The sequence below is a fragment of the Diorhabda sublineata genome, chromosome 1 (genome assembly GCF_026230105.1).
Source record: "Diorhabda sublineata isolate icDioSubl1.1 chromosome 1, icDioSubl1.1, whole genome shotgun sequence".
In the NCBI taxonomy this organism is placed as follows: domain Eukaryota; kingdom Metazoa; phylum Arthropoda; class Insecta; order Coleoptera; family Chrysomelidae; genus Diorhabda; species Diorhabda sublineata.
This window is the reverse complement of record NC_079474.1, coordinates 34,361,906-34,381,230: the sequence shown is the minus strand read 5'-3', so window position 1 is coordinate 34,381,230 and position 19,325 is coordinate 34,361,906. Positions and strand designations below refer to the sequence as shown.

General features: G+C 29.7%; 1 protein-coding gene across 3 annotated transcripts; it reads left to right on the top strand.

The window, feature by feature from the left end:
- Window positions 1-136: 136 nt before the first annotated feature.
- Window positions 137-18,762, top strand: LOC130450116 (mitogen-activated protein kinase kinase kinase 15). 3 transcript variants are annotated; one of them, XM_056788323.1, is made up of 21 exons: window positions 137-608; window positions 689-897; window positions 955-1,149; window positions 2,796-2,944; window positions 3,000-3,336; window positions 4,235-4,385; window positions 4,452-4,714; window positions 4,769-4,975; window positions 5,063-5,241; window positions 5,297-5,471; window positions 5,528-5,834; window positions 7,370-7,522; window positions 7,579-7,824; window positions 7,893-8,031; window positions 8,945-8,983; window positions 13,320-13,385; window positions 14,476-14,638; window positions 15,259-15,498; window positions 15,563-15,844; window positions 16,931-17,140; window positions 17,196-18,762. In XM_056788323.1, the coding sequence occupies exons 1-21, from the start codon at window positions 566-568 to the stop codon at window positions 17,346-17,348; spliced, it is 3,906 nt and encodes a 1,301-aa protein (XP_056644301.1). In that variant the 5' UTR covers window positions 137-565; the 3' UTR covers window positions 17,349-18,762. The 3 variants fall into 3 exon arrangements, with proteins under 3 accessions (XP_056644301.1, XP_056644307.1, XP_056644315.1); XM_056788329.1 differs by lacking the exon at window positions 8,945-8,983 and having other exon boundaries at window positions 176-608; XM_056788337.1 differs by lacking the exons at window positions 8,945-8,983; window positions 13,320-13,385 and having other exon boundaries at window positions 176-608.
- The last annotated feature ends 563 nt before the right edge of the window (window positions 18,763-19,325 follow it).

Below are 19,325 nucleotides of genomic sequence, written 5' to 3'. Positions count from 1 at the left end.
AATTTAAATTTAGCGCGTTTTGATTATTATTTTCCAAGGTCAGAGAACATGTTTTATCAGAATTTAAATTAGTTTGTATTTCTTGATTTTTTCTGATAAATTTTAACAATTGAGAATTTTTTAACAAAATATCGATAGAATAGTGAGAGTATTTTGCTAAATAGCGTTACCAAAATGTTTTTCAAATTATTTGAATGTTAATTCAAAGACACTGTATACTTTATTCAAGAAAGACTAAAATATTTTAAAAAGAAGAATTTTTTGACATAAGTATCTCGACATTTAAAAAATGTCATAACAAATGTCAACAAGATTTATTTTGTTCGGTCCAATTATGCAAGTTTATTATTATTTATAACTCCAATTGAAACTTAATAAAATGAAATTAAATTTCATAAAGGAGGCCCATTTATACAATTTACATTCAAGAGGAAGCTATTGAAATAAGCCAAGTGGACAATAGCAATACTTATCTCATTAAATCTGTGCATATGGCGTTACAGATATAACTGTTTATATTCAAATACTGATAGTCTGCACTTTAATTCTGCAAAACTAAACAAACATGCCTATTCAACCAATCTCGACCGTCTTGGAAACTGAAGCAGGTATGGAAATATGAGTCACTGAAATAACACAATATTATGTCATACAATCTGGATGTTAATATAAACATAATTTTTTGCAGAATGTCGTAGCACAACAGACAGTGTTGGATCTCATTCCGACTTATCGGGTACCACAGTACATACTGGTGGTACAATGACCAAGAATCAAATGGACGTTGTTTGTGTTATAGACATTTGCCAAACGGAAAATCTTATGCAGAGAAAAAAGGCACTAGAGGAGATTAAACAAGCTTGTCTCCAAGTAGGAGCTAACCTGAGTCACGTACAGGTAATAATACTTATAAATATGTCATACATTAAATTCTATACCTACTGATAATTGTAGTTTGAGAAACTGGATTTTGGGGAAGCGAATGTAGTTAGCAGCTTTTATAATGCAGATGTTATAATAATAGATCTCTCTTTTCCGGCACAACAAAGTACATTATTTTATCATCTTGGCGTTAGAGAGAGTTTTAATATGAAACAAAATATTTTAGTTTATAATGATACAGATCCAGAAGTTACTCTAAAGCTGAAGGTATGTATATATTTTTTGAAAATCAGCTTGAATATGTTTAAAAACATCTTAGATTTATAATTTGTATTGTTTTATGCTGTATAATTATGTTTCGGGTATAGTAGTTCAAATATATCTTTCCGTTTGAAACGTTTTGAGGTAAGTAAATTCAAATATATGTAAAAGTAGCAAAGAGTTTTTGTTGATATATGCATTTTAAAGATTTTTTACATTTTTTTGGGTAATTTCATATTTTTTCAAAAACTACAAGAGTAGAATTTATTAATAAACTAACTGCTTATACTATAATCATATTTCAGATACAGTAGTTCAAATGTTCCTTTTCATTGAAGCATTTGCAATAATTGAATTTTGAACAATTATCTGATAATTTTATGTTATTGCGGTATCCTCATTGTTTGGGTTTAGAAAACCAAAGAAACATCAAATTTTAATGATTTTTTTCTAAAATCTACAGGAATAGAATGAATTACTATTTTATTATCTAATTATTGAGTAATTTAAATGTATCTTTTCTGTCGAGACAGTTTGAATTAAATAGATCCAAATACATTTTGATATTATGCAGATATTGCAATTTAAAATGTTTTAAATAATTTATTTCGTACTATTGTGGTCCCTTCATTGTTTAGCTTTAGAAAATCGAAAAATCATCTGACTTCAATGATTTTTTTTTCTAAATACTACAATTACTAAATTATCTGCTTATATGATAATCATGTTTTGGTTACAGTAGTTCAAATGTACCTTTTCAATGAGGCATTTTTAAGTAAATAAATCCGAATATATCTTGGAAATAGGAAAAAGCTTTCACAGATAATTGAATTTTAATTATTTCAAATAACTTCTGGGTATCCTTTGTTTCTATGTTTTAGAAACCGACCATGATTTTAATTAATTGTTTCAAGTATTCGTTTATTCGTCAGATTTATGAAAATAATTCATCATCACTAGTGCTACAGATTTACAGGGGGGAGTCGACTTTCTCTTGCACTAATGCCATCCTTTCCGGTCTCTTGCAAACACCATCCAGTTTGCTGCACCAATCTTTGTAGCATCTTTAGGGACCCAGTTTCTCCATTGTAGCCTTGGTTTCCCTCCACCTCTATTGTCTGTTGGTTTTGACTTGATTTCTTTTTTATGGGCATGTTGTTGTCAATTCATGCTACATGTCATTGTTGTTATTATATCTCCATTTCCTGATCCTCTGTGTAGAGCTCAATGTATCTACGTTTCCAAACTTTATATTTTTGGAAAACAACGTAAATTTTTCTTAGTATCTTAAGAAATAAAACTATTAAACTAAATTATACGATAATCATATTTTGAGTATAGTAGTTCAAATGTACCTTTTAGTTTAAGGTATTTTAGTTGATACATTCAAATATATTTTGTCTAAATGAAAGATGATTTTATAAAAAGCTTGTTTTTTGTATAAATTAACAAAAAGAAACCTATGAAAATGAAATATTTTTCATGTTTTTTTTTTCATAAATCCACCGTAAAAAGCAAATATTAAGAAAAATAATTAAAATTTAATGATTTTATAGTTTTTTAGAGCATAAAAAACGAGGGGAACATGGTATATATATGGTATATAACCTATTATATTTTTATTGTATTAAATTTTATTTTTTGGATTCTAGTTATCGTGTAGTAGTTACGCTTTTATATCTTATAAATTATGTGAAAGTTCATGCCTCACTACTTGCCCCAGTGGTCGAGTAGACGAACCGACAGATTTTCTGCATCAGAAATTAAAAAAATTATTACAAGACGTAGAAATACAAACAAAGTAAGTTAAAGGATAATTACAAAACAGTGTAAATAAATATCTGATGAAATTGTAGAGCGCACATGAAAGAGAAATTCCTCAGCGATCTCAAAAAATTAAAAGAACAGAAAAACGGCGAAGAGCTCAACGAGGCTTTGCTCCTGATGCGTAAGCGTCTCGATGATCCCAACGTTCTTTCAGGAGAAGTCATCCTGAACATGTTGTTCTGTTTCCGGGACATCCAAGAATACGACGCGATGATACATTTAGTCGAAGACCTAAAAAAAGTTCCTACAGCCAGAAAGTACCTGAATTCTTATATAATGTTCCTGTACGCGTTCGCGTTGAATAGAAGGAAAAAAGACGGTGATAGAAAAAATGCTTTGGCAGTTTGTGAAGAATCTCTAAAAAGCGTGAGTCAAGTTTTTTTATTTATTTTCGAGTTTTATTTACAGGGTAATAATAAAATCGTGGCAAAAATTTCACTATTTTAACATTATTGTGTTGTTTTGATTGGAAATGTGTATATTTGATAAAACATTACATTGATTTAAACTAAAAAAAAAGAAAGTTTTATCTAGATAACTCGTCATATTTCGATGATTTAATTCCATATTTATACGAAATATACAGAGTGAAAGTTGAAGTAAATTTTTTTGTGACACACTTCAATTAAAATAATTGTATTATCTACGCCTATGGATTGGAAATACTCTAATAGGTAAAAATCGGGAGAGTAGTATTTATAATAACATCAAAAAAATATGTCAACTTTATAATTTATAATTATAAGGGATGAAACTTTGAGAATTCGAGAGAAAAAAATTTAATTCAAACTAAATTCAAAGACCTCGCTTAATCTTCATGAAAATTTTTATGAAACTTGGCATAATGATAGTTTAAAGCAAGCTGATTGAGTCTCAACCCACCCCAATTCCGTCAAAACTACGCCTGGGTACCATATGAGGCGTGGTTTTGGCCAATTTTTCTGAGACTTGGTACAATGATGGTTTGAAGCAAACTAAATTTGCACAAAACCCCAAGACAGTTTTCAATTTGACCAAAGACTACTAGATACCAGATTGATACAAATATGACCCTTAATCAGCTCGTTTTGAACTATCCTTGTGCCAAATTACAGAATAATTGGCCTAAACCAATTTCTTTTCTCTTAAGAGAATCAAAACTACCCTTGGACTCTTCAAGGGTAGTTTCGACGGGACTGGGGGGGTTTGGGGTTTTATTTAGACCACAAGTCTCGGTTATGCATATTTTTTCATCCTGTCTATTTCCAAAAATACGTCATTTCAGAAAGAAAACCATTTCCCTGACATGTTATGCCTCTGCGGGAGGATATATAAAGACATGTTCACGGAATCTGATCATAAAGACATCAAAAGCTTGGACGCCGCCATCTATTGGTACCGAAAAGGTTTCGAGGTTCAACCTAACGAATATGCAGGTATAAAAAAAATCGACATTGTACCTGTAAAATAAGAAAAAATATTAATAATCTTGTCTGTTTAAGGTATCAATTTGGCAACGTTGTTGGTAATAAAAGGTGCGGAAATTGGTAAATCCGACGAATTACAACACATCGGTATGGTACTGAATAATCTAATAGGTAAAAAGGGCAGTTTGGCGTCCCTTATAGACTACTGGGACGTGGCGACGTTTTTCGAAATTTCCGTACTTTTTCAACATTACAGTAACGCCACCCAAGCTGCTGCCTGTATGTTCAAATTGAAACCACCAAATTGGTACCTGAAATCGACCGTGGGTAACATACAGGTCAGTATACCATAAAACCTCCTCGATACTACCTTTAATTAATCAATTTTCCAGTTAATTGATAAATTTCGTAAAAAAACCGAAGAAATCGTTAGTCCTGAAGAACAAATCTTCCATTTCTGGATGGAATTTTTCCTGGAAGCCACCAAAGAAGAACAAGAAGAAGTATTTAGGTTCCCTGCTTTGATATTGGAACCAAGTAAAGAATTAATGCCCAGTTACGTTTGTATCAATCTCGGTGCAGACCCTCAAACTCTACAGGTAAATACCGAGGATTTTCCAAGATGTTTCTCCATTTTTATTTTGCGTTTTTTTTTTTGGTGTTTCTCCATTTTTTGGTGTTTCTAGGTGACCAATTTGTGCGATAGGAGTTTGAGGGGTGAATGTAAACAAATACACGATTGGGAATTCACCGCCAATCACATAAGGAGCGTCAGTTTTTATAAAAGGGACGAAAGATGTTTGTTCCTCTACGTCCATCACAATTCGGATGATTTTCAAATTTTTTTCCCATCAGAAACCTGCAGGTAAAGGACATTAAAACATTATAAATTGATGTTACCAATTTTAATTCCTTTATAGGGAGTGTTTTTATAAATTAATTCTCGAGCTTACCAATCACCAAGAGGGTCTCGTGGAATCCGAACCCCCTCGCGATATCAAATACGAATACGAACGTGACGAAATGGGTAAAAAAGTGATTTTAGGCAAAGGGACGTACGGAATAGTTTACGCTGCTAGGGATCTCAATACCCAAGTAAATATACCGCTCGCCCCCATCGGGATGGCGGTTGAATTGACGTTATTTTTTAGGTTCGTATCGCCGTTAAGGAAGTACCCGAGAAGAATCTCGGGGCGGTGCAACCCCTACACGAAGAAATTCGACTCCATTCTCAATTGAGACATAGAAACATTGTGCAATATTTGGGTTCGTTATCGGAAGATAATTATTTTAAGATTTTTATGGAACAAGTACCCGGGGGCTCTTTAAGCGCTTTACTGAGATCCAAATGGGGTCCGCTTAAATCTAACGAACACACGATGGCGTATTATACTAAGCAGATTTTGGAGGGGTTGAAATATTTACACGATCAGAAGATTGTACATAGGGACATCAAAGGCTAGTAAACATTTTTTTTATCTATTAATTTTTGGATCTTTCAACTATTTTTTTGAAATATATTGTTGTTTTTCAGATTTTTTTTGTCTACTTTTGTTTATATCTTGTTATGATTTCATTTTTCGATTTTTCAACTTTTTTTTCGAATTAATTTTTATATTTTCCAAATTTTTTTTGTCTACTTTTGTTTATACCTTTATATGAATTAATTTTTGGGTTTTGCAACATTTTTTTTCATAAAATTAAATTGATATTTGAATTTTGTGTATTTACTTGAATTATTAAATATTTTTTTTTCGAACAAATTAATTTTTAAATATTTTTTTTTCTTTTCTTTAAATTTTCAACAGTTTTTGTTTCAAATAATTGATGATTTTTCGAAATTTTGAGTTTAATTTTATTTTTATTTTTTTTTTAATTTTGCGTTTTATTCTTTTGTTAATTTACTTTTAATATTGTTTTTATATATTTTACATTTTGAAACATTTTTGTAAACAATTGATGTTAAAATTTTTAAAAACTTTGTCTTAAATTTTTTCTTGTTTATTTACTTTGAAAATTTTCTCATTTTCTCACATTTTTTATAAATAATTGAATTAATTGCTAAATTTTTGCATTTTATTGTTTTTTGTTAATTAATTTTTAATATTTTTTTATAACTCTACATTTTTAAATTTTCAAATACAATTGAACTGATTTGTTTTATTTTTTTTTGTTTAATCACTGGAAATATTTTTTTCATATTTCTAAGTTTTTCAACATTTTTTGCGTTAAATTTTTCAAATTTTAATATTTTTTTTTATTTAAATTTTCTTATTTGAAATAATTGAATTGTCTTTCCACTTTTTTCCATATTTTGTGTTGAATTTGAATCAATTTTTGACATTTTTTCATACAATCGAATTAATTTTCATATTTTATCAAATTTTTTTATATATTTGAATCAATTTTGAAAATTTTCGTATTTTTATACAATTGTTTTTATTTTCGCATTTTTTAATGTTTTTTCATACAATTTAAATTCATATAAACTATTTATTCAAGAAAAATAAAAATGAATAATGGAAAAGAAAATTCGGGAAGTGAACCTCTCTTTTTTTAAATTTATTTTAGAAATATTTGCAAACAGAAAAAACCATATCTACACGGCTTGTGATCATAGTTGAAACACGCTAATTCGGCGTTTTCTAGGTCGAAGAATCCATTTATAGTCCCAAGTTCCGGATATCTTTTCTTACTTCAAATCTCTTAATATTCTGAAAATAAACCCCACCCCCTTCCATAAAAACTCAAATTGATAAATGCAGTTGAGAATGCTAAACCGGAAGTGAACCTATTGATTTATTGGTAAAAACCGGTACTAAGTACCAATTCACCACATCTGAAACTTCGATAAATGGATTCTACGACATCGAAAACGCTAAATTAACGTGTAAACGTAGCAAATATGGAAGTATAGTTGATTTTTTTTTTTCAATTATTACGAGCTTTATCTCTATTTCTGACGTTTTGAATCGAATTATACCTTGTTGTAGGTGATAACGTTTTAGTTAATACCTACAGCGGCGTGGTGAAAATTTCCGATTTTGGTACATCGAAAAGATTAGCCGGCTTATGCCCTAGCACCGAAACATTCACCGGTACACTTCAATACATGGCACCGGAAGTCATCGACAAAGGACAGAGAGGTAACAAAATCCATCTCTTTCCCAAACAATCGTATTTATTTCGTTTAAACATTGAGGTTATGGCGCCCCCGCCGATATTTGGTCCCTCGGTTGTACGGTGGTGGAAATGGCGACGGGAAAACCGCCTTTTATCGAATTGGGTTCGCCGCAAGCGGCGGTATTCAAAGTGGGTTACTACAAAGCTCATCCGGAAGTGCCTGAGGAGTTGTCGGAAAGGGCGAGATCTTTTATCAAGAGGTGTTTCGAACCCGATCCGGATAAAAGAGCTACCGCCGCGCAATTATTGGAAGATCCGTTTTTAGGTAATTTTTTTTTTTCACTCTGTTGTTTCATTATTATATTTGTGTGGTGTGGAAATTTTTGTTTGCAGGTTCTGAGAGGAGACAAAAGACTGTTCGTTTGAATACGGAATTTAATCGAAGCGTTTCGGTACCTGCGGAAAAAATTACCACCCGGCAAACCGGGCACAGCAGCGCCCCCAATCAAACGCCGACAACTCCTGAAAATGAGTAAGTTTTTTTCTGTATTTGTTTAAGTACGTGCATGGCATATTTTTTAGTTTTCTTTTTTATTTTTCTGTTTTTTGGTGTTTTTTGTTGTTTTTTATGATTATTTACCACATTTATTTTTGCCTATTCTTCGTAGTTTTCTCTTGGTTTCCACGTTTTTCTCCATTTTTATTTTTTTACCTATTTTTTGTTTTTTCCTCATTTTTATTATTTTACCTCTATCATTTCTTCCCCTTTTTATTGTTTTCTCTCATTTTATTTTAATTTTTATCTTTGTTTTTCCCACTTTATGAATTTTCCCCTAGTTTGCTTGTTTTTTCCTATTCTACTTCTTTTTGTCTTATTTTTTGATTTTCTTCTATTTATTGTGGTTTTTCCATTATTTCTTGTTTTTTTTTTCATATTTTTCTTTTTCAGCCCATTTTTTGGTATTCCCTTGTGTTTCTTTTGATTTTATTGATATTTTTCCCGTTTTTTTTACCATACTTATTGTTTTTCACTATATTTCATCTCTTCCCTATTTTTTTTGCAATTTGTTCTGTTTTTTCCAGTCTATTTTTGTTTTTTTCGTATTTTCCTTTTTTCTACCATATTTTTTATTATTCCCTATTTTTTGTTATTTGTTCCTAATTTTTGTTTCCCTTCTATTTTTTCATATTTTTTCTGTTTTTTTCCTAATTTTTGCATCTCTCTAGTTTTCTTATTATTCTCCCGTTTTTCATCCTACTTTTCGTTTTCTCTTTATTTTTTACCTTATTTTTCGTTTTCTCCCTATTTTTTTGTAATTTTTCCTTTTTTACTTGTTATTTTTGTTTTTCTCCTATTTTACTGTTTTTTTGGGTCTTTTTTGTAAAATCTCCAATTTATTATTGTGATGTTATCCATTTGTTAATTAATCCTCAAATTTACCCAGACCAGCATTAACGGATGGAGAAATATGGCATTCAGTGGGGTAAGGGTAATTTTTTATTAATTTTTTTTATATGTCAAAATAAATCGACTATTTTTTCGAAATTATTAATAACCCAATTCAATTTTTTTCTATGAAAAATATGTTTTTTTTATTAATTTTCTTGATTTCACAAAATAACGGACAACCCTGTATAGCTAACAATACTTCATACTAGTATAATACATTTTAACCACAATTTTCATTTTATTAATAGTTTGATTTGTCGGTCTCGTAGTCACAACCAACTTAGAAAATAATGCTCCAGTATTAAATAATTGTTTTCTTAGATTAAATTTTACAAAAAATTCAATTAATAATAATAATAATAATAATAATTCAAATAAAGAATAACAACAAATATTGCGAGACAATCGATTTTAATCCGCCATATTTCTATAAATTTCAAAGTTATACAAAACAAAGTTATTTGAAAATATTCTTAACTTTAAAAAAAAATGTAACCACCCTGTATCACTAACAATAATACGTAATCATAATTCATACCACATTTTCTGAACAAATTTTATTAATAGTATGGTTCGTCGTTCGCGTAGTCATTACCAAATTTTTTTTTCGAACTGTCCAAACAAAAAATGAATCGTTTTTCAATTGTAGACTTCAGTATTTCATTTGATTCCGCGATTTCGACATAATAGTGACTTTTTCGTATTTAAAGTATTGATATAATAAAAACTAGATTACGAGATTTAAAAAAATTCGTACGTAAAAAAACCGGTAAAAAAAAATATGATAATTCCAAATATTCTCAACATTGAAGATTGGTGTTGCAAGTACACAAATAAGTGGTAATCGTTTTGTTATGTTTTTTTTTAAACGTCTAGTGGTGTTATCGTCTTTTGTGAAATTGTGTCAATCCTATTTGGATTTTTTTGTCTACTGTATATAAAAGAATCATTAATTATTGAAGTCAATTTCTGTTAAAATAATGAATAACGTGGATAGTTTTTATATTTATTAACTTCTATATAAGAAAATGTTCAAAGACTATCATTTGTCTAAAAAGTGCTCTGGCCATGACTTCTGACGTTCTTCGTTGCTTGCTTCGTTCATCTCGTTCACCCTCCTAGCTGTCACGTATTGTTAGTTTGTTTTTCTCGCGCACAGGACAGAGAACATAGACAATGATGAATAGAGTTGCTTCAATAAGTATCTGAGAATCAACAATTTCATAATAGAACATGATTTAGTCAATAAAAATCCAAATAAATGATTTGTATGATGGTTAATATAAGTTTTGATTCAGATTAAAGTTTCTATTAATTATACAAAAGATTTTTGGTAAGCAATATTATTATAAATATATAAAACACTTTTTTATCGAATTTGAAAAAAAAAACAATTATTTTCATTATAAAATACAATTTTTTAGGGTTAATAAGAAGGGTTTCTTAAAGAAGGCTCCGTGGATTTAGCAACCATAAGTTACAAATATAGCAACAAAAAATACTAGTCTCAAGGGTTTTCAATGCTCTTTACGAATATCATTGTAAAAAATTTTCTCTCCCTTTTGTTCATGAAAAATTAAATAACATAGTAGTTGCTGGCAGCAGTGTGGAATCAATTTTTTTTTTAAACAAGGAGTGGAGTTTTTATTACTTTTCGTAGACCAATCGAATGCTCGTAATTTTCTCTTTCGATTGGTATTTTTCTTTTTCGAATAGCATTAATCGTGGCGCTAAGAATAAATAATCAATTTTTACGTGCTAATAGATGTATGACCGAACATAGGTTTGCGTATTTTGTAGTATTTTCATCAAAGATTATACAATTTGAGTAAAAAAAGTAACATGTCACCTAAAAAAATAATAAATATTAGTCTGTTATTGTATGTAAGATATAACTAGCTTGTATCATAAGTTTCAAAATCACAATATTATACTTAATTTAAAAAATCTTCCTGGCGAATAATATTTACAACTTTAATTTTGACTTGTTTGCTTAATCTAAGTAGTTCAATCTTCAGTATCGACAACACTCCATCACCTGCAAACAACATTTGCACAGCTTTACTCAAGTTAAGCAACTGCTGATCAGTAATAGTTTGATGCATATTTTCATCTACAGCAACATTTTCTTTGATAATAGCTTGAAGCAAACTTGAGTATAAGTCATTTTGCCAAGCTATTCCCTGTCTTCTATTATAATTCATATTAGCAGCCATAATCAAGAACAAATTAAGATTGCTGAATGTACTTAACACATTAAAGTATTACTAAAAATGTATCACTTTCATTACACTTATTCTCAGTTAATGGACAAAAAGAGAACGAAGAGATTGAAATGATCTCATATACTGGTATCTTTGGCATGTTAGATGTAATGCTGAACTGTCTACAATAATAAAGAAATCTTAGTCAAAAATGCAACTAATGTAAGAATTGTACCTTGAATTCTTATTTCATCATTAATTATTTCTCACTGCATGTCACTCACTATGTGAATATAGTGGTTTGCTAGCGTAGACAGATTTATGTAAATATTTCACAATATACGATCATCTCGTTTCCGACAGAATTTTTCGTTGTTTTTTGGAAGAAGCTTTTGTTTACATTCATATCAGCTGTGAAGTGCGCGCAACGCCGCCAACCTCAAAACGAGTATTTAATAAGCGCATGCGCGCAAACCTATGTTCGGTCATACATCTATTAGCACGTAAAAATTGATTATTTATTCTTAGCGCTACGATTAATGCTATTCGAAAAAGAAAAATACCAATCGAAAGAGAAAATTACGAGCATTCGATTGGTCTACGAAAAGTAATAAAAACTCCACTCCTTGTTTAAAAAAAATTGATTCCACACTGCTGCCAGCAACTACTATGTTATTTAATTTTTCATGAACAAAAGGGAGAGAAAATTTTTTACAATGATATTCGTAAAGAGCATTGAAAACCCTTGAGACTAGTATTTTTTGTTGCTATATTTTTAACTTATGGTTGCTAAATCCACGGAGCTCTTAAAGAACTATTTGTATTGATTATTTTCAAACGTCATCTGTCAGTTGTCAATTTTCGTGGAAAACAAACTAAAAAGTTTCATATAATAATTCTTAATTGATGTGTTCATCAAATAATTTCTTCAAATTTCAACAATTTATATCACTTTTTTTCTAACTTCTGAAAAATGTTAACCTTCAAAAAGTAAAAAATGTCATCTCAATGTGATAAATTCCTTAGAAAACTGTTTGTATTTACTATTTTCAAATAATGTCATCTGTCCGTTGTCATATTTAGTGGAATACAGACAAAACAGCTGTTTTGTATAGTGGTTATTGTTTATGGTGTTTATCGATTAATTTCCTCAAATTTTAATAAATTATATCCGTTGTAAATTCTAACAATTTTAACCTCCAAAAAGTTAAAAATGCCTTTATTTATCCTGAAGTGAATTTTATAGTGTTAATTTGATATAAGTTCGTTGAAAACCTATTTATATTGACTTTTTTCAAATAACGTCAATTGTCAAATTGAGTGGGGTAAAAACTAATTTCCTATAATGATCCTTAATGATGTTTATCGATTAATTTCTTCAAATTTTAAAAATTGATATCCGTTTTTTTTCGTAAATACATAAACATTTTAACCTCCAAAAAGTTTAAAATATCTCCTTTTTATCCCGAAGTGGGTTGTTCAATTAAAGTGGTAACGAAAGGCGAAAGTTGTGAAATATGTTGGAGAAATTTTATAAGTGGTTAATAATACACATTAATTTATTAATGTATATATTTGGATTATCAGGTACGAAAATGTGTTATATTAAAAACAAATCATGCACTTGTTTAAACAATAAAAGAACTGCTGTTTTGTTTGCTTCAACTTGTTCTAATAAGTCAGATTAATAATAAAAGACGTTGGGAAATGTAACAAATTATTTCTAACTTAACTTTATATCTGGCCTCTATTACTATAATTAATGATTACTATTATAAGTTATTTTATTGCTCTAGAATCTTTGTTTTTACTTTTTTCACTACAAACAGGAATATATACAAAAATTGTAAAAAAACCTTCCAAAACTGAAACTGACACATTTAAGTTAAATTATGTATACTATTATCATAGAATTAGTTTCAAATTACATTAATTCTTATGAAAATTATGTAATTTATGCTCTACAAGCGAAATGTAATAATTTTCATATCATTTTAAAAAAATTTAATCTAAACATATACATTTTCAAAAAAATCAAATTTAACGACATTATTTCATACTTCATTTATCTCGAAAAAATAAATTAACGTACTAAAAAATCATTTTTGAATCAAAACTTTTTTTACCATATACTGGGTGTGTTGTAAATCAATCATTAACTTACAGCTCCGTACAGGGTCGAGCATCCTTACTACCACCTATACAAATGCCCACTGCCCTTACTTTCAACAGGTAAATTAACCATCTAATTACTAAACTAATTGCTTTACTATAAACATGTTTCCGGTACAGTAGTTCAAGTGTACCATTTCGTTTAGGGTATTTTAAAGTTAATAAAACCAAATATATTCAAAAAAATAAGGAATATATTTTTTAGATACGTCAATTTTGAACATTTTGAAAAATTTTTTCATACTTTTCGTTTTTTTTTTATTAAAAAAAAAGGTTATTGTCGAATAAATTTGTGATAACTTCTAAAATACCCTGTATTTTTTATTTGATAAAACATAATTACAAAATATTTTCATTTTACATCGAACTTTATACTTGTTGAAAGTTATTTTATTTATTTGTTGTGTCTCGAGATATGCATGTAATTATTTATTCCGTATGACATTGTTGTAAATATTTTTATCTATGTTGAACTTATTTAAATGTGGGCAAAAATTTAGGTAACCAAAATAAATACATAACCTCCAAATTCTACTCTATATTTTTAATGAAAAATCAACTATTCTATGGATTGCTCAACAGATTAAATTATCTAAATAATATGTCTTCTACTACTGCAATTTTGACATATTTATTGTAAAGTGTATTGTCAAAGTTCATCCTTGCTTCTTTATGTAACGCTTCAAGCTTTTCCTTACCTAGCCTACAAAACCTGAGCCCTAAGCATCAAACAAATGTGGTTGTTTCTTCTTCTTGGCAGAACTTGCAATTGCTACTTGCTCCAGATCCATCCTCTCCAGGTGCTTATATGGTAGTTAATTTCTTTAGTTGTAGCCCATAAGGTATAGGTCTGTTATGAATTCTAACCCATTCATCTTTTTTTTTGTCCAAAATGTCGACCTCTTTACTGTCCAGGTGGAATTTATGTCTTGGCATCCAGATTATGCTTGTTCTCCATTAAATTAATTGTTGTTCGATCCATTTTCTCCAGCTCCTTTCTTCTAGATACGTATATGAACTAACCTCTTGTTATTTCCTATTTTAATGGTTACCTAAATTCCACCATTACCGTCTTGTATGATTTAATAATATCGAAATTAACTTTCCACGGTTAATGAAATGTCATGTAATTTGGCATTTTTATTGTTAGTTTGGCGTCGACACCATCATTGGATTGCGAAAGCGAAAGCCCCAATACGGAACGTAGAAACTCATCTGGTACTTTATTATCACCTGAAGTGGATACCGGTATCGAAACCGATGGGTTCTATTTATTAAAAAAAGACTCCCAACGTCGTACAACTCTTGCCAAGGTACTTGACAAAACAAAAAAATCGATTTTTTACTAAACTCGTGGGCAAAAAAATCGACTCAAGTCTCAAGCTCGCGATCAAAAATCTGTAGCTACCATTCGTTTTCTGATTTCAGCATCTCAAAGCTATTAGTTTTTACTTTTTTTGCTAAAGAAAAAATATCAAACGCAAATGAAAAAGGGTTAAAAATAACAGCAAAGACCTCAATTGGTTCCAATGAATCGTTAATCGATAAGATCTGACAAAAGTAGACGCCAATTTTCGTGAAATTACTTGAAATGAAACGTCAATAGACATCGATCAACATCAAGTGACAATCGGTTTCAATGAACGGGACGGGTTAATCGACAAGATCTGACAAAAGTAAACGCCAATTTACGTGAAATGCCATAAATTGCCGGGATTCGACTTCAATCGGCTCCAATTAATTGTTAGTCGACAAAATCTGACAAAAGTAGACGCCAATTATCGTGAAATGATATAAATTGTCGTGAATCAACGTCAATAGACATTGAGTGACAATCGGTTACAGCGACAGAGTCGATTTTTTCGCACACGAGTGTATTTTTAAATTCTGAAAAAATTTTTTGGATGTTTTTGATTGTCGGTACACTTTGAAGGTTCTTGCCAACGACGGTGTGAAAATATGCGAAGTGTGGATGCAAAAAGTGCGAGAAAAATATTTGGGGGAGACGGTTCTCACTCAAAAACATCTCTTACGTTTAATGGACGGTCTCAAAGCTTACATCACAGAACAATCGATGACAGTAGTCGAAAGTACCGTTAGGCAATTGAAAGAAGAATTAGATTTCGATTCTGCCGCCATAAATCAATTGCAATTCGCCATTTATTTATATCAGGTGAACATAACCTCGTTTTTGTAACGAAAATATTATTGAAATAACAATTTTTTCGTATCTATAGGAATCAGTTAACGAAGTACTACGACTTCATCCGATCAAACCGCATTGGATGTTCGCTCTTGATAATTTGGTACGTTCTTGTATACAAGCCGCCATTACGGTTCTAACGCCGGAATTGAGCGAGCACATAGCCAATCATAGTTCGCCTAGTACGGTGAATTCTAGTAAAAGTAGTAAAACGAGCGAAGGATTCGATGTTAGAGATTCGAATTTGCAATTGAGGAACGAAAACGCTCGACTTTGGCAGGATCTTCTCGAATGTCAACGGCAATATCAAGGACTAGTAAGTATTATATTTCATGTTTCGATTTTTGTCCCTATACTTTTCAATTTTGATTTTTTCTATGAAATAGCCACCAAATTGTTTGAAATAACTGATCGACCTTGTATAAAATTTAATTTCACTTTATAATTTACTTTTGACTACACAAAATGGCGCCCAAACTTTAGCTTTTAATCCTAAAGTATCAAATTCTTCAAACGATTCGAATTATTTACAAAAAAAGTCATAATTAACTGCTCTATAATCGATGCAATCTCCATTTTAATTGAAAATTTACTTTTGACAACACAAAATGGCGCCCAATTTTCAATATTTGATCTGGTAGTCTCACATTTACTAAAAGGATTAAATTCCTCAAAAAAATTATCATAACCAATTGCTGTATTAACGATATATCTCTTATTAAACAGTATAAAATGGCGCCTAAACCGTAACAGTTGATTTTTTAGTTTCAATTTCATGAAAAGAATCAAATTACCCGAAAAAAATCATAAATTTTCCATTTGACTCTAGCATTTACTTTTGACAGTGAAAAAATGGCGTCCAAACTGTTTGCACTGCCTTCTAATCCAAATATTTTCCATTTGACAGAATGAAATGGCGTCCAACTGTTCTGTGATCGTAGTAATGATTATTTGACTCATAATATTCCCTTTCCACATTATAAAATGGCGCCCAAGCTTTGGAAATTGATCTTAAAATCTCAAATCGATCAATAGAATCAAAATATTTGAAAAAAATCCTCACTAAATGCTTTTAAACCATATCTTTTCCATTTTGACTTTAATATTTACTTTTGGCAGTAAAAAATGGCGCCCAACTGTTCTCTAATCGATATAATTATCATTTTACTTATAACATTCGCTTTTGACAGTTTAAAATGGCGTCCAAACTGTCCTAACTTGGTACGAACAACTTTGTTTCTTAATAACTTATATATTCTCCATTTTGACTCTTGCATCTACTTTTGACAGTGTAAAATAGCGTCCAAACTGTCAAGATTGAACCTAACCTAGTTTGAATAGTTTTCCAATCGATATATTTTCCATTTAATGCCCAATATAAAAAAAATTGTTCCTATTATAGTTGAAACAACTAATAGAAACCCATCGTCAAGAATTGACGCTTCGACAACTGTGTTGTTATCGGTGTTGTTTCCACGCTCGCGACCATGTCAATAACGATCTCAAAGAAATCGTCGAAGAAGATCAAAGACTCGCCAATTGGTTGGAAGGTTTGGGTATACACGAATCCGCCAAGAAAATTTTCCTATCCGAAGGATACACCCTCGAAGAGGTAATTTTATTATCGAAATAAATTCGGTTGTGAAAAATTGCGTTTTTGTTGCCAGGTGCTTTATCACATAAATCGAGAAGATTTGGAAAAAGTGGGTCTAAAAGGTTCGACGGTTCTTCGTATTTGGAGGGCGATCGAACAACATCGGTTGGGAAGTGAGGTTATAATTTGCAATGGGGTTACGACAGATGACAGTGGAACTGTTTGACTGCTCTAATTGAAAAATTCCTTCGAAATATTTTTGATAATTGTACATACGACTATATGGAATTGAAAAATATTTTGATATTTCGAAGGAATTTTCTTTAAAAAAAACACTTTCGTAGTTACGCCATGTTTTATTTTTTTTTTCGATTTTTTCTTTGTTGAAATCTTTTTCTTTTACTTAATTCCAATTTCGGCGTTTTCAAAATAACATTACGGGGTTTGGTCGGAAAATTTGACTAAATAGGCTTTCGTACTTAAAATGTGGAAATGAAATTTTTTTTTTGAAACTTTTTTTTTCAAATTAACATGAAAATTGAAGAGAATTTTTGATTATTTCATTTTTGCCAAAGGGGGACAACAAATTTCATTTATTTATTATTAAAATGTATTTTATTTGGTTGTGTGATATTTGGAAATTACGTTGAAGTATAGAAATTAATTGAACAATTTTGAAAATTTTTTCAAAAATTGCAAAAAATCATTCGTATAATCCCCTCGTATATACATTTTAAATTTCCCGAAGTTGAAACTTTTCCGGTTTGAATCGAAATATTATCCAAGTCCCCTTGTATCCATATTTTCTTTATAATTTCTTGTCATTTTCATAATGCCCTCGTATATACACGTTGATTTCTTTTCGCAGTGTTGTAAAGACAATTTAATTTAAATAATATCTAATTCCCTCGTAAATATATATTACATATTGTTAAGTTGATGAAATTTGTTGGAAAATTACGATTTTATATCAATTCATTTCTCTTAAACCTCAAAATTTCAAATAATTACGAGGGTAAACGTAAAAATTATTTTAATATTAGATAAAATCTTATATCCTTAAATTATTCCACCAAAAGTAAAGTGAAATTTTTCAATAAATTGTCCAATTAAGTTTTCTTCATCACAGTTTTCATAACAAATATGCAACTAATGAAAATAATATTGATTTTGGAATTTTTTACTCAAATTTTTCTTGTGTCATTTTTTTTTAATTCAAATCTTCTTCGAACCATTTTGTCCCTCAACTGTGATTCGAGATTTTTTTTTTGTTTTAATTCTATATTTTAATTTCGAAAAATTTTTCCGTGCAACAATTTATATATTTATTTTTTAAGAAATAATTTATTTGGTTTGTACTACCAAAGTCGATTGGTAAAAAAAATTAACCGAATTTTATTAAGTTTTAATTGATTTTTTGTTACACGAAGTAACTTTACATTTTTCAAAACTAAAACTAGATTTTTTTTAAATGATTCTTATCGAAAATAACCCAGTTAATCAAATATAGAACGCCCAGTACATCACATTCAACTTTATAATGTTTTTCTTCTAAAAAATCGTAAATTAGACATTAATTAATATTGTTTTTGTTTTTTCTTCTTGATATCATTAATAAAATTAATTTTATGTTAAACAAACGTGTGTTTTATTTCATTTTATATCGAAATGTGCAAAAGTAGAAGAAGAATTGTTAAAAAAAGGCGATATAAAACGGTAAGTACAATTTTTTTTACAACCCTCGTATACACAAATCTATATATTTCTTACAATTGATGCAAATTATCTAATTTGGTAGAAATTTTTTATTCTCTGCTTCTTTTTTCACCAGAAAACAATTTAACTTTGAATTTCGATTAAAAACTACGGGGGAAACGAAAAATTTGAAACTATGTATAATACTTATTTTTTTTCACCTCGTATATAATAATTTTGTCCTAAGGGGTTACTTTGAAATTTGAAGGAGATTTAAATTAACTTCGGAATACGATTAAAAAATACGAGAGGAAACAGAAATTGGATACTGTAAAAATAATACTTTTCATAATCACCTTGTATATAATAAAACTGTAACAAGCCGTTATTTTCTAAAATATAGTTTAACAATGCAAACCAAGGTAATCCAAAAAAGATATTTTTTGATCCCCTGTCTGCTTGTTCTCCCAAAAACAGGTTCGTCCTGAAATTTAGTTACAAACTAAAG

Bases quoted from the DNA above. Each gene is read 5' to 3' on its own strand.
- LOC130450116 (XM_056788323.1), top strand. From the start codon at position 566: ATGCCTATTCAACCAATCTCGACCGTCTTGGAAACTGAAGCAG. The intron at 13,386-14,475 runs GTAAATTAACCA...TTTTATTGTTAG, and splicing joins ACTGCCCTTACTTTCAACAG to TTTGGCGTCGACACCATCAT. The intron at 17,141-17,195 runs GTAATTTTATTA...TTTTGTTGCCAG, and splicing joins AAGGATACACCCTCGAAGAG to GTGCTTTATCACATAAATCG.